Source organism: Geotrypetes seraphini, chromosome 16 (genome assembly GCF_902459505.1).
Source record: "Geotrypetes seraphini chromosome 16, aGeoSer1.1, whole genome shotgun sequence".
NCBI classification, from domain to species: domain Eukaryota; kingdom Metazoa; phylum Chordata; class Amphibia; order Gymnophiona; family Dermophiidae; genus Geotrypetes; species Geotrypetes seraphini.
In genome coordinates this window covers 27734562-27748300 of record NC_047099.1, presented here as the reverse complement: position 1 = coordinate 27748300, position 13739 = coordinate 27734562, and the positions used below count along the sequence as shown (strand labels likewise).

At 39.1% G+C, this 13739-nt stretch overlaps 1 protein-coding gene across 8 annotated transcripts in view; it reads left to right on the top strand.

Annotated features, from left to right (window-relative positions):
* Positions 1–13739, top strand: part of UBAP2L (ubiquitin associated protein 2 like) — a 209072-nt gene that overhangs the window by 6447 nt on the left and 188886 nt on the right. For all 8 annotated transcript variants that reach the window (XR_004537187.1, XM_033923051.1, XM_033923053.1 and 5 more), the window contains exon 2: positions 11883–12012. Coding sequence is in view for 7 of the 8 variants with exons in the window: in XM_033923051.1 (XP_033778942.1) it covers positions 11923–12012 (90 nt within the window). In the remaining variant the exon portion in view is untranslated. The remainder of the gene's footprint in view (positions 1–11882; positions 12013–13739) is intronic.

Sequence of the window (13739 nt, the reverse complement as noted above, 5' to 3'; positions counted from 1 at the left end):
AAGGGAAAAAACCCGCACGGGAGGCGGTGGGACCACTGGATGACCTGGGAGGAAAAGGGTGCGTCAAGGATGACAAACAAATTGCAGACAGACTGATTTCCTTCTTTGCGTCTGTCTTTACAAAGGAAGACACCGCAACAATACCTGACAAAGTGAAAGTGTTCAAGGGAGTCGTACAGGATAGCCTCACCACAGTAGAAGTGGACTTGGACCAGATTTACCACCAGATTGACAAACTTAAAAGTGATAAATCTCCTGGACCGGACAGAATTCATCCGAGAGTCCTAAAAGAACTGAAATTTGAAATCGGAGAACTATTGCAAAAACTTGCCAACCTGTCAATCAAAACAGGACAGATACCGGACGACTGGAAGATAGCAAACGTCACGCTGATATTTAAAAAAGGATTGAGAGGAGTGCCAGGCAACTACAGATCTGTAAGTCTCACATCTGTCCCTGGAAAGATGGTTGAGGCGCAGATCAAAGATAGCATAGTCCAGCATCTAGACGCACACGACCTGATGAGAGCCAGTCATCATGGGTTCAGGAAAGGGAAATCATGTTTGACGAACCTACTTTAATTTTTTGAGACAGTGAACAGACAAATTGATAGTGGAGAACCGGTGGATATTGTATACTTGGACTTTCAGAAAGCGTTCAACAAGATTCCACATGTAAGATTCTCAGGAAATTACAAGGCCATGGAATAGAGGGAGATATACTAAGATGGATAGGCAAATGGCTAGAGAACAGAAAACAGAGAGTGGGCATAAATGGGAAGTTCTCAGAATGCGAAGAAGTGACTCGGTACTTGGACCCATCTTATTTAATATTTTCATAAATGGAAGAAGGAACATCCAGTGAAATCATTAAGTTTGCAGACGACACAAAGCTATGCTGGGCAATCAGATCACAGAAGGACAGCAAGGAACTCCAGAGCAACTTGAATCAATTGGAGAAGTGGGCAGATTAATTTTAATGTGGAAAAATGCAAAGTGATGCATTTAGGCAGAAAAAATAAAGATCACAAGTATAGTATGTCAGGTGTAACTCTGGGAAAGACCGAACAAGAAAAGGACCTGGGTGTACTGATAGATAGGACCTTGAAACCATCGGCACAATGCGCGGCAGCGGCAAAGAAAGCAAATAGAATGTTAGGCATGATAAAGAAAGGAATCGCGAGTAGATCGGAGAAAGTTATAATGCTGCTTTATAGGGCAATGGTCAGACCACACTTGGAATACTGTGTCCAACATTGGTCTCCCAACCTAAAGAAGGATATAAAACTGCTGGAGAAGGTGCAGAGATGAGCAAAGAAGCTAATAAAAGGTATGGAGAACTTGGAATACGAGGAATGACTTAAGAGACTGGGATTGTTCTCCCTTAAGAAAAGGAGACTGCGAGGGGATATGATCGAGACTTTCAAAATACTGAAAGGAATCGACAAAATAGAGCAGGAAAAAAAATGATTTACAATGTCCAATGTGACATAGACAAGAGGACATGGACTGAAGCTAAGGGGGACAAGTCCAGGACAAATATCAGGAAGTTCTGCTTCACGCAACGAGTGGTGGACACCTGGAATACTCTCCCAGAGGAGGTTATTGCGCAATCCACCGTTCTAGGATTTAAAAACAAATTATATGCACATCTCCTTACGAGAGGCATAGAGGGATATGGGTGACTAAAATTATGCCAGGTGTACACCTGGCTGGGCCTCCGCGTTTGCGGATTGCCGGAGTTGATGGACCGAAGGTCTGATCCGGAGATGGCAGTTCTTATGTTCAATGTCTCCCTGTCCAATCCGGACAACTACTTTGCCTTCTCCATATAGGAGTGGAGTTGGTGTGTATATAGTTCATGATTCTGTAGTTCTTAGTTAGTTCCTGCTTGGCTATTTGTCAGACTGATTGTAGATGGGTCTGTACAGCCCATTTGTACTACTGCCAAAAGCCAATGTGTTCTCAGTCTCCACCTACAGGCAGAGGAGTGTAAACTCATCCGTCCTGTGCCAGTCTGGAGGGATTAAAAGAAAGAAAATTAGCAGGTAAGAACCTAATTTCTCCTTTCATAGAGGGCTACTGCTTCTTGTGACTATTTTATGATTCGTGCAGATTTATCACATTTACCAATTTTGGTAGTTGGACTCAGCTTTGAATCTTGCTCTTGATGAATAGTTGTTAAATCATTAGATGTCTGTGGAAGACTTTTAGCAGGTATAATTGGTATCAAGGTACTGATGGGTTGCAAATGGGGTGGAGCCTTAGGTTAATTTTAAGTGCAACGCCTGCTTTTTGTTCACTCTGTCTACTTTTGTATTAATATACATCCATTTGTAAATGAGCCAGCCAGATCATGCATGCAGGTAGCAGACTGTCTGCATCGAGCTCTTTAGTGCCACTTCTTGTTTTTGTTTATGCTTTTGCTAATTTTGATAAACAATGCTATGACAGGATTAGTCATGTCTGATTCTCTCATTTCTTGGGGAGGACTGGGAGCTGCTTTGAACAAGTGGTAGGCCAGAGCACTCAAGGTCATAAGACCCAACTTTTGAAAATTATTGGTAGTGCTAAACCCAATGGAAATTATTCCTCCCTAGATGCTTTCGAAGAGTTATTCCAATATTTGAGGTGCTTAAATGTCCATAGCACCCATACTGCTGGATCCTATGCTCAGGGCTGTTAATCTTCCTCATGGCTTCTTCTGCTTTCCTGATGCATGCAGTGAACTCTAAATGGGAAATGGATGCAAGTTATTGTCTAGTGGTATATTCTTGCCTAGAGTTTGCTTTTGTTGCTCATTTGGGAATGCTGTGAGTCATTGGATGTCTGTTCAGAAAAAGTAAGCCACTATACTAATGAGAGATGGATGTAAAGATTTTTCCACAAAACCTTTGTGATTAAGGTCCATTGAATCTTTTGCCCTGTGTTCTACATAAGAACCTTAAAACAACCATATTGGGTCAGACCAGTGGTCCATCTAGCTCAGTTCGTGTTTCCACCAATGGCCAATCCAGGTTACAGTACTTGACAGAAAAACAAATAGTAGCAACGTTTCATGCTACCGATCCAGGGCAAGCAGTGGCTGCCCCCATGTCTGTCTCAATAACATTCAATGGTCACTTCCTCCAGGAACTTGTCCAAACCTTTCTTAAATCCAGCTATGCTAACTGCTGTAATCACATCCTCTGACACGTCTCAATGTAATTTTATAATTTGTTTTTATGTAATTTTATTTTGTTAACCGCTTAGAAATTAGAAAAAGCGGTCAAAAAAAATATTTTGTTAAACTTGAAACTTGATAAACGAGTTCCAGAGCTTAATTATTCTTTGAATAAAAAAATTTCCTCCTATTTGTTTTAAAAGTATTCCCATGTAATTCCATTGTGTCCCCTGGTTTTTGTGCTTCTTGAAAGGGTGAAAAACACAGTGGAATTTATTTAAATCACAATATAAATAACTAGTCAGAAAGACTTGGTGTAAATCATTTTTTTTTTCTATTGTATTCACTGCCATTCAGTACTGCCCAAAAAAGAAATATTTTCTTGTTTTCAACTCTTTATTTCTTCATAACAACTGTATCAAAATGATGGTAACATGCAGTATGATAAATATATTTTTGCTCAAATATGACAGTTTCTCAAGACAGTCTTTAAGAAATATGATAAATCAAAACATTTACCAACCTAAAAATCCTGTCTATTTAAACATATTCCTTTTGTCATCTTCATCAAAGCACTTCTCGTGATGTTTCATTCAGGCTACCAGGCCTTGCATCTCTTTGTTGCGTTCTTTTGCATTTTGACGCACAACTACCTTACCCATAGGTAGTGAAACTTCATAAAAATTTTCTCAAATTTTCTCTCTTATGGCCTGCTGCCATTGTAAGTTTTCTCCAAGGCCAGTGCCGTACTAAGGACCGGGGCAGGAAGCTTGGGGGTGCTGGAACTGTTGTGAGTCTGTGGCTGATGACTTCAACCCCCTCTGATGTATATTTCCTGTTCTGGGACGGGGGACCAGCAGAGCCGACAGCAGCATGCAGTTGGACCACAGATGCATGACCACTCCAGCACCCCCAAGCTACCTGGAGGAGTTGGACTATAGACGCATGACCGCTCCAGCACCCCCCATGCTGCTTGGAGGAAGGGGGTTCTTTGCCCCAGGTTCCCGCCCCTGCAGGTCAGTGCATCAGGCTATACATAAAGATCCCAAAACTTGTGGAGAATTTTTCTCATAAGGTTTTACTTTCATTTTTACTGGCTGACCCACTCTCCTCACATTTAGCTCCTTGTGCATATATATAAACTTAGCACTTAAGAAGTAAGGCGTTGATCTGTGTACATCGATTTGCAAAGAAACAATGGGGCTGAGGTCTTTTTCTCAACTCTGTATATTGTATAACATGTTTGCTTTGAAGAAACATGTTATCTATGCAGACACAAATTCATAGTGTTGAGAAATGCAAGCATCTGTGATATCTTCTAGATAGAAAATTGTCCATGACGTTATGAATGGATTAATGGAATTCATTTACCAAAATATTTAAACATTGCATGAATATATAGTCTCATGCTACATAATTAAAAAACCCTAATTCTTATTTCATGATGAATAAGTTTGGACTGATATTTTTTTTTTAATCATCGATTTGATATCCACCCTGGTAAAAAAAATCAATTCACTTCTACCCGTTCTACACCATTCAGGATTTTAAAGACCTCAATCATATTCCCCTCAGCCGTCTCCTTTCCAAACTGAAGAGCCCCAACCTCTGTACTCTTTTCTCATATGAGAGGCGTTCCATCCTTTTTATCATTTTGGTTCTTTTTTTTATCCTTCTGGCAATGAATTCCAGATATTAATTTTGTTGGAGACTGTGCTTTGATTACGTTTATCCATTCTATTGCTTTCTTTGAACCTTTTCTAATTCCGCTATATCCTTTTTTGAGATACGGCAACCAGAATTGTGTGCAATAACTCAAGGTGACGTACCATGAAGTGATACAGAAGTTTATAATATTCTCAATCTTATTTACCATCCTTTTCCTAATATTTCCTAGCATCTTGCTTGCTTTTTTTGCTACAGCTGCACACTGGGCAGAAGATTTCAGCATAGTGTCTACAATGATGCCCAGAGCTTTTTCTTGGGGGCTGACTCCTAAGGTGGATCCTGGTATCAGGTAACCATGATTTGGATTATTCTTCCTGATATGCATCACTTTGCATTTGTTCACATTAAATTTCATCTGCCATTTGGATGCCCAGTCTTCGTTTCCTAAGGTCTACCTGCAAGTTTTTCACAGTCCACATGTGTTTTGATAGATTTGAATAGTTTTGTGTCATCCACAAATGTAATCACCTCGCTTGTTCCAATTTTCAGATCATTTACAATAGCACCAGTTCCTCTACAAATTCCTGGGGCACTCCACTATTTCCCACCCTCCTTTGAAAAAAATGGCCTTTTAACTCTACCCTCTTTTTTTTTTTTCTTCTGTCCATTAACCAATTCCTAATATGCAACAGGCCATTACCTCCTATCCTACAACTCTTTAATTTTCTCAAGAGTCTTATGAGCAACTTAGCAAAAGCTTTCTGGAAATCCAGATACACTGCATTAAGCAGCTCATCGTTATCCACATGTTTGTTCACACCTTCAAAGGAATGCAGCAAATTGGTGTGGTAAGACCTCCCTTGGCTGAACCCACGTTGACACTGACCCATTAAACCATATTGTCTACGTGTTCTGTAACTTTTTTTAAAATATGAGCTTCCATTGTTTTGCCCGCCATTGAAGTCAGGCTTACCAGTTTGTAATTTCCTGGATCTACTACTACTAATCAATTAAATAACACTGAAAGGCATACGCAGCATTGTACATTTTGACATTTTATAGACGGTCCCTGATTGGAAGAGCTTACAATCTAACTTGGACAGGCAAAATGACATATAGGGTTGGGGATGCAGAACCCATGGTAAGAGGAGTTTGGAGTCAAAAGCACTCTCGAAGAGGTGGGCTTTTAACTGGGCCTCGAACTCTGCCAGAGACGGAGCCCGCCGTAGGGATTTGGGCAGTTTGTTCCAAGCATATTTTCGCAGCAAGGTAGAAGGGATGGAGTCTGGAGTTGACAGTTGAAGAGAAGGGCACAGATAGGAGGGACTTACCAAATGAGCGGAGCTCACAGAGGGGAGGGGAACAAAAGGGGAACCCTTTAAAAAAATCGGCTTAACATTAGCCACCCTCTAATCTTCAGGTACTATAGATGATTTTAGCTATGGGTTACAGATCACTAACAGAAGATCAGAAATTTCATGTTTGAGTTCTTTCAGTACCTTGGGAAGTATACAATCGGTCCAGGTGATTTGTCACTTTAACTTGTCAATTTGACTTGGTATGTTTTCCAGATTCACTGAGATTTGTTTCTCAGCACCCTTAAAAATAGAGCTTGAGATAGGGACAAATTTGTCCTCGTCCCTGCAGGAACTCAATTGTCCTTTTTTCTCCGTGAGTTTTGTCGCACTCCTTGTCCCTGCCCCATTCCTGTAACTTTTGCCTTAATTGCACAAGTCTCAAACACTTATGATTTTAAAGTGTTTGAGGCTTGTGCAGATGAAGACATAGCTTGCAGGAATTGGGCAGGGGCAGGAAAAGAACTCGTGAGGACAGGAAAACGAGTTTCTGCGGGGACGGGGAAAAATTTGTTCCTGTGTCATTTTCTGCATGAAACCATTTCTGGTTCAAGTAGATCTTACATCTTCCATAAAGACTGAAGCAAAGAATTCATTCAACCTCTGCTATGGCCTTATCCTCCTCAGTACTCCTTTTGCTCTTTGATGATCCAATGGTCCCATGGATTCCCTCACAGGTTTTCTCTTTCTCATGTGCCTGAAAAAGTTGTTACTATGAGTTTTTGCCTCTTTGGCAAGTTTCTCTTCCTATTGGTTTTTAGCCTTCTTTATCAGTGCAATGCATCTAACTTGCCAGTGCTTATATTGCTTCTTATTTTCTTCATTTGGATACTTTTTCCATTGTTCTTTTGGCTCTAATAGCCTCTTTCCCTTAACTTTTAACCATGCCAGCTCTTTCTTCCTTTAATTCATGGAATACATCTGGTCTTAGCTTTCACAAAGGTATTTTTAAATAATGTTCATACCCGATTTAAAGTTCTAACCTTTGCTGCTGATCCTTTTAGCTTCTTTTTAGGTTGATGGATATGGAGGATGTGGCGAATGTTATTTGTATATGGAAAAATATGCAGTTTCTTGCTGATAAAATGGAAGGAGGTCAGGGACATCTATTGCCTGAAAGATTGCCCACTGGGGTGGTTGAAGAGAAAGGGGGAGAGATATGGCTAGAATTTGATGAGGTAGATGAGTTGGAGGTATGTAAAGCTATTCGTGGCTGTACCCCAACTTGGGCAATTCAAGATCCTTGCTCATCAGCTGTCATGCAACAGATGGTTGAGAAGGTTACCCTATCAATTACAGAGATAGTAAATAAATCCTTACAAGAAGGTATTTTCCCAACAAATTGTAAGCAATCTACTATGAGACCAGTTTTGAAGCGGAAAGGTTTAGATTTAAAATATATTAAAAATTTCAGTACCATTTTGGGGTAAAATCTTGGAAAAGATTGTACTGTCCCAGATTAATAATTTTGTGCAGAAGGTTAGTTGTTTAGATTGTAATCAATTTGGCTTCTGTAAAGCACATAGTGTTGAACTATTATTGATATCTTTATTAGATACCTTACGATTGGGGATGGTTCAAGGTGTGACTTATTGCTTGATATCGTTAGATGTATCTGGAGCTTTTGATTTAGTGGATTTTCACAAATTGCTGTTGAGTCTTGAAAATCTGGGAATGAATGGTGCATTGTTAAAGTGGTTTTCTGCATATCTAATTGGTCGTTCCTTTCAGGTTAGGAATAGATGTAAGGAGGTGAATATGCTGTAAGGAGTGGAGTCCCTCAGGGATCAGTGCTATCGGCATTACTGTTCAATATCTATTCGGCCTCTATAGGTCAATTGTTTTCAATCCTTGCAGGTCGATTATCGCATATGTGCAGACGACATTATCTTCTTTTTCCCAGTATATGTATGGGGAACTGAATTGGAAAAGGTCTTGAGTAATTATATGAAACATTGTTGAATGGATGGGAGAGCAAGGTTTGAAACTGAATGTCGATAAGACATAAGTGATGCTTATGGGGAAAGTAGATCAAGGTAATCGATGAAGTCCTTCCAGTGAGCGAATCGATGACAATCTTAAGGGTTAGACTGGATTCACAATGAATTGTCAAGTGGTAAAGACTGTACAGATATGTTTTGCAGAAATACATTTATTGTATCGAGTGAAGCCGTTGTTGGCAATGGTCTTATTGAGGCTTGACTACTGCAATACCCTGTATCTTGAAGTGATTAAGATAAGGTATAGGGCATCGCAAGTGATACAAAATGCTGCTGCCAGATTGTTCTTACTTTGAATATTGAGGGAGAGTCAGATGACGTTAAGCGGCTCTGGGGGATCCTTGAAAAAACATACGTGCAAAACATGTCGGATCCAAATTCTCCCAGGCCATACTTAAAATGAAGAAGTGTTTGATATAAGTACATGTTAATTAAAAAAAAAAACCCCAGTATACCTTAAGAAACTTTATAAGAAATATTATTAAAACATATAAGTGAAAATAAATCCAAAGCCAGTGAGGAACTTTTTTACACAGAAGTTCCCACTAGATAAAATATTCAGTGAGCGGCGAAGGAGGTGTAATTGAGGCCTTGCAGTAAGATTTAAGATAAATCTTTGGATTTTTTATAAATTTCTAAGTGTTTTGATAAGCTGAATACTCTAAGTTTCAAGTTTCAAGTTTATTAGGTGACTTGATCAATCGCTTAATCAAATATTCTAAGCGATGTACATTTTAAAATTTACAATTAAAAAAAAAACAACAACAACAATATAATACATTACAATACTTACAATATTTAAATAATGGCTAAATACTCTTAATTTGACATTAATAAACATAAGGAAAGGAGGGATGAAATACAATTTTTAAAGTAAAGAAGAAACATTGAGGGAAAATACAAAAGGGAAATAGTTAAAACAGGTATAACCAAGTAAAATTTAATTCATGAAGCGTAAAATTATGTTGAAAAGGCATCTTTAAAAAGGAAGGTTTTTAGCTCAGTTTTAAATTTTCCAAGTTCTTTCTCCTCCCGTAAAGAAATAGGGAGGGCGTTCCATGTTTGCGGTGCCGTACAAGAAAAAATAAATTGTCTCCTCGTATTAATAATTTTTAATGATGGAATCGATAGCAGATTTTGTTCGCTAGATCGTAAAATTCTCTTTACAGAATATGGAATAAGTGCCTTATATAAAAAAGCAGGGGTCTTATTGATCAAAGTTTTAAAGATAATTATACATAACTTATAAGTGATTCTGTAATTAACAGGAAGCCAATGAGCCTCTTTGAGAAGCGGTGTTACATGATCAAATTTTTTAGAATTAGTTATTAATTTTATAGCTGTATTTTGTATAATTTGTAATCGTTTTATTTCATATAAAACACAGGGGTGTCCAACCTGTGGCCCCATGAAGTATTTTGTGCGGCCCCGGTCGAGGACGATGGAGTGCTTTCCTCTGCTGCCCCCGGGTGTTTACCGTCTTGCCAGCTCCCTCCTCTGTCTTGCTGCAGCGTTTGTGTGGCCCAGAAAATTTTGGGGGGGCCAGTGCGGCCCAGGGAAGTCAAAGGGTTGGACACCCCTGCTCTAACATAAACTCGGAGAAGTTGTTGAAATTTTAATATCTATTGAATACCTTCGAGTTAAAATTCAGTAAAAGTTTGGGACCATCTAAGCGAGGAACAGATTGATTTACAGGAACATCAAAATATGCTCACATTACACCTTGTCTTCGACAACTACCCTGGCTGCCAGTGGCATGTAAGATTGTGATGATCTGTCATCAATTTTTGTCTGATACGATTCCAGAGTATTTCAAGAGTAAGATGGCCATTTATCAGCCCAAAAGATTGTTGCGCTCTGAAAATTCTGCTCTGTTAAAGGCCAATATTAATCTGAAATTGTCCTTTTGTTGTGCTGGGGTAAAATTATGGAATTTGCTGGTAGGGCAGTTAAAGAAATGTGCTGACAGAAGAACTTTAAGAAAACTCAAAACACAATTGTTCGTTAATGCTTTTTTATAGGGTCCTGATTGAAGATTAACTGTGAATTTAAATTCTGATGTTTTGTCTCTCTTTTGTACTGTTCTAAATATTATGTACGTGGATATATTGTAAACCACCTAGGAATTAGACGGTATAGAAATTAAAAAAAAAAGAAATACATAAATTTTCTTCACTTTATCGTAGTCACCCTTTTAAAAATTAAATGCTGTTACAGTAGATTTCTGTAGTGATGTCACTTTAGATATTGGCTCAAACTTGATCATGTTATGATCACTGTTTCCCAGCGGACCCAACACAGTAACCTCTTATTAAGGAGTAAATCTAAAATAGCTCCTTCGCTTATCAGTTCCTGGACCAGCTCCAAGAAGCAGTCATGTATTATGTATAGGAATTTTACTTTCCTAGCACACCCTTATGTACCATTTATCCAGTCAATATTAGTGTAATTGAAATTGCCCATTGTTATACTGTTGCCTATCCTATCAGCTTTATTAATCTCTGTAAATATTTCTTCATCTGTCTGCTTAGTCTTGGGGAACGGTAGTACAGTCCTACTACCTGTTTATTCCTTCCCTTCACACATGGCATTTCTATCCATATGTATGCCTATCTTATGTCATGCAGAATGTTAATTTTGTTTGATTCAATTCCCTTTTTAACATATAGCACAATAGCACAACTCTCCTATCTTATGTTTTAGGCGTCTTGCATTTGTATACAAACACTTCAAATTGTGGTTTTTCCTTGCATCTACAGGCTGCTTAGAAATGAAAAATATAATTTGTCCTTTCCTCTTGAACACTCCTGGCTTTCTTTCATCATTATTGAAACCTCTCTATTGGAATTTCCTAAATATCCTGTTTCAATAGTATCCTTCAAGGATACTCCACACAAAACCATCTGCTTCTAGGTGACTATCAGCTTCCCTTCCATCTTAGTTTAAAAGCTGTTCTAGCTCCTTTTTAAATGTTAGCACCAGCCTGATTCTATGCCGATTAAGGTTGAGTCATCTTTTTGGAATATGCTCCCCTGTCCCAGATCATTGCCCAGTTCCTAACAAAATGAAATTCCTTATCCCTGGGCGATTGTCTCAACCATGCATTGAGACTTTGGAGCTCTGCCTGCCTCTTGGGTTCTGCACATGGAATGGGGCGCATTTCTAAAAATGCTATGCTGGAGGATCTGGATTTTAGCTTTCTACCTATGAACCTAAATTTGGCTTTCAGAACCTCCCTCCCATATCTTCCTGTCATTGGTACCAACATGTACCGAGACAGCTGGCTCCTCCCCAGCACTATCTAAAGTCCTTTATAGATGGCATGAGGGCTATCACCTTTGCACCAGGCTAGCATTAAGCACGCTAGTACTTGACATCAAGTGATGGACGAAAGGAACTATTCTTTGTGCAAGTATAATATCCCACTATTACCAAGTGAAAGTTACCACTCTCCTGGGAGGTCCTTTCATTCTGTGATATCTGGAACATCACAGGCCAAATTTCTAGCAGTGTTTTAAATCAAATTTATTAAGCTGGAGTTCTGCTTGCATTACACCATTCTAATAGTTTTTCTAAGCAATCTGGTCTTATTGCAAATGTAATGAATGACCTGTCTCATCAGAGAGAGGGAAGGATTCCCAACTGTAGAAACCATTTCTGCTTTGAATTGGAATTTGTCATCTTACTCTCTTTGCAGAATTCTACCTTGTAAATACTGTTATTTGTATATACTGTAAATGATGACATCGGTGGGCACGACCCGAGCTCGGGGAACCTGGGAACAGACACAGACACAGAGCCAGACACAGCACAAGCAACGGCCACAGGTGAGGAGGACTATAGGGACATGCTTTTTCTGGGATGCTAAGGGCCGGGCACATTTCTCTTATAGTCTACAGAATGTCTGATACTTTGCAAACTATATCGTTTGGACTTGAAACATAAGAATTTTTCAGGAGGCAAGTTAATAACATTATACCTGCTCTAAGGTTCTAAAACAGTAGCTGTTGGTATAACCTTATCAACACACGCAGTTCACATCAGGGTCATTCATTGTCAAGTGGTCTATCTAGGGCTTCCTACCTCACCATCATAGATTTTGATGAAACTTGTGTGTTGAATTTTACACGACTCAACCAAACTCTGGTAAAAGTTGAAAATCCACCAGTGTAATACTAGTGGAGATATAGCTCTTTGCTTGATACCATATACAACAGGGGTGTCCAACCTGCGGCCCCATGAAGTATTTTGTGCGGCCCTGGTCGAGGACAATGCAGTGTTTTCCTCTGCTGCCCCCAGGTGTTTACCGTCTTGCTGGCTCCCTCCTTTGTCTTGCTGCAGCGTTTGCACAGCCCCAGAAACATTTTTTTCGGCCAATGCGGCCCAGGGAAGCCAAAAGGTTGGACACCCCTGATGTACAGTATCTCTGCAAAATTTTCACAGCTTTGAGTTAAAATATTTCCTTGGTTATATAAGCAAAACAAATGAAACTTTGTGACTCTTATACAACCATTTACAATCTAGTCAATGAAATGAATGCGGATTTTTACTTTTTGAAACTGTCGTATGTAAAAAGCTTCAAAGTAGGCTGAAAAAATGGATGTGCTAAAAAATTTCAAAGTTTTTAGCCTTCTGTAACTTCTGTAATAAAAGCTATCATAAAATTTTCTCTATTATTTTGTGATATGACTGTACAGAAATATGATTTCAACTTATAAGCTAATCTCGTTAATTTACAATTTCACTTTCAATTTTGTGATTTTTCAAAGAACGTCAAAAAGGGTATTTGCAACCAGCTTTTGCAGAGTCATCTAAAAACATTTTTGAACCAACACTGTTAGAAACAGCATGTTTCAAACCCCATGAAAAAGTTGGTTTTGTTTTTCAACGTAAGCAAACAGTTTCTGTGGTAACGGTATACATTAACGTCAAAATATGGTAGCTCGTCAAGTTGTACTTGTTATAGGACTGTTCTTTTGCATTTTTATAAGGAAAATATTTGATTGCATTGGTCCATGGTAGCATTGCCACTAGCAGTTCAAGAAATTTGAACCAGCAACCTCATCGCTGTAGAGGTCACGCCTGATAGCCATGCAGTACCAGCCACGGATGGGCCTCTTGGTTCAGGTTCCCAAGCCTGTACTCTTGGTTTCTTCGTTGAGGTTCTAAAGTCTTGAGTGGGTATCTGTCTGGGTCCCAAGCTAATGATTGGGCAGCTTAATCTAGGTCTCCAAGCTTAAAGTGGGTATCTTCTATTGGTTCTCAAGCCAAAGTTCTGTCTTTGTTCCTTCATTGCATTTTATTGAATATAAGAGCCGCATTTGCCAAAATAATTTCTGAAAACTGATATTGTTGCCCAGATGATGTAGTAATCGATGGAGCAGAGAGCATGCAAATGAGATGTTCTGGCACCCAACAAATGTCTTGTCTTTCAGGCCAGTAAAATGAATTAGCAGGGCTATGTGGGTGCATAACTATCAAGACATCATTTTCTTCCATCGATACTTCAACAGTGTTGCCAATCCACTATTTGTTATCATAAAAAGACTGACAA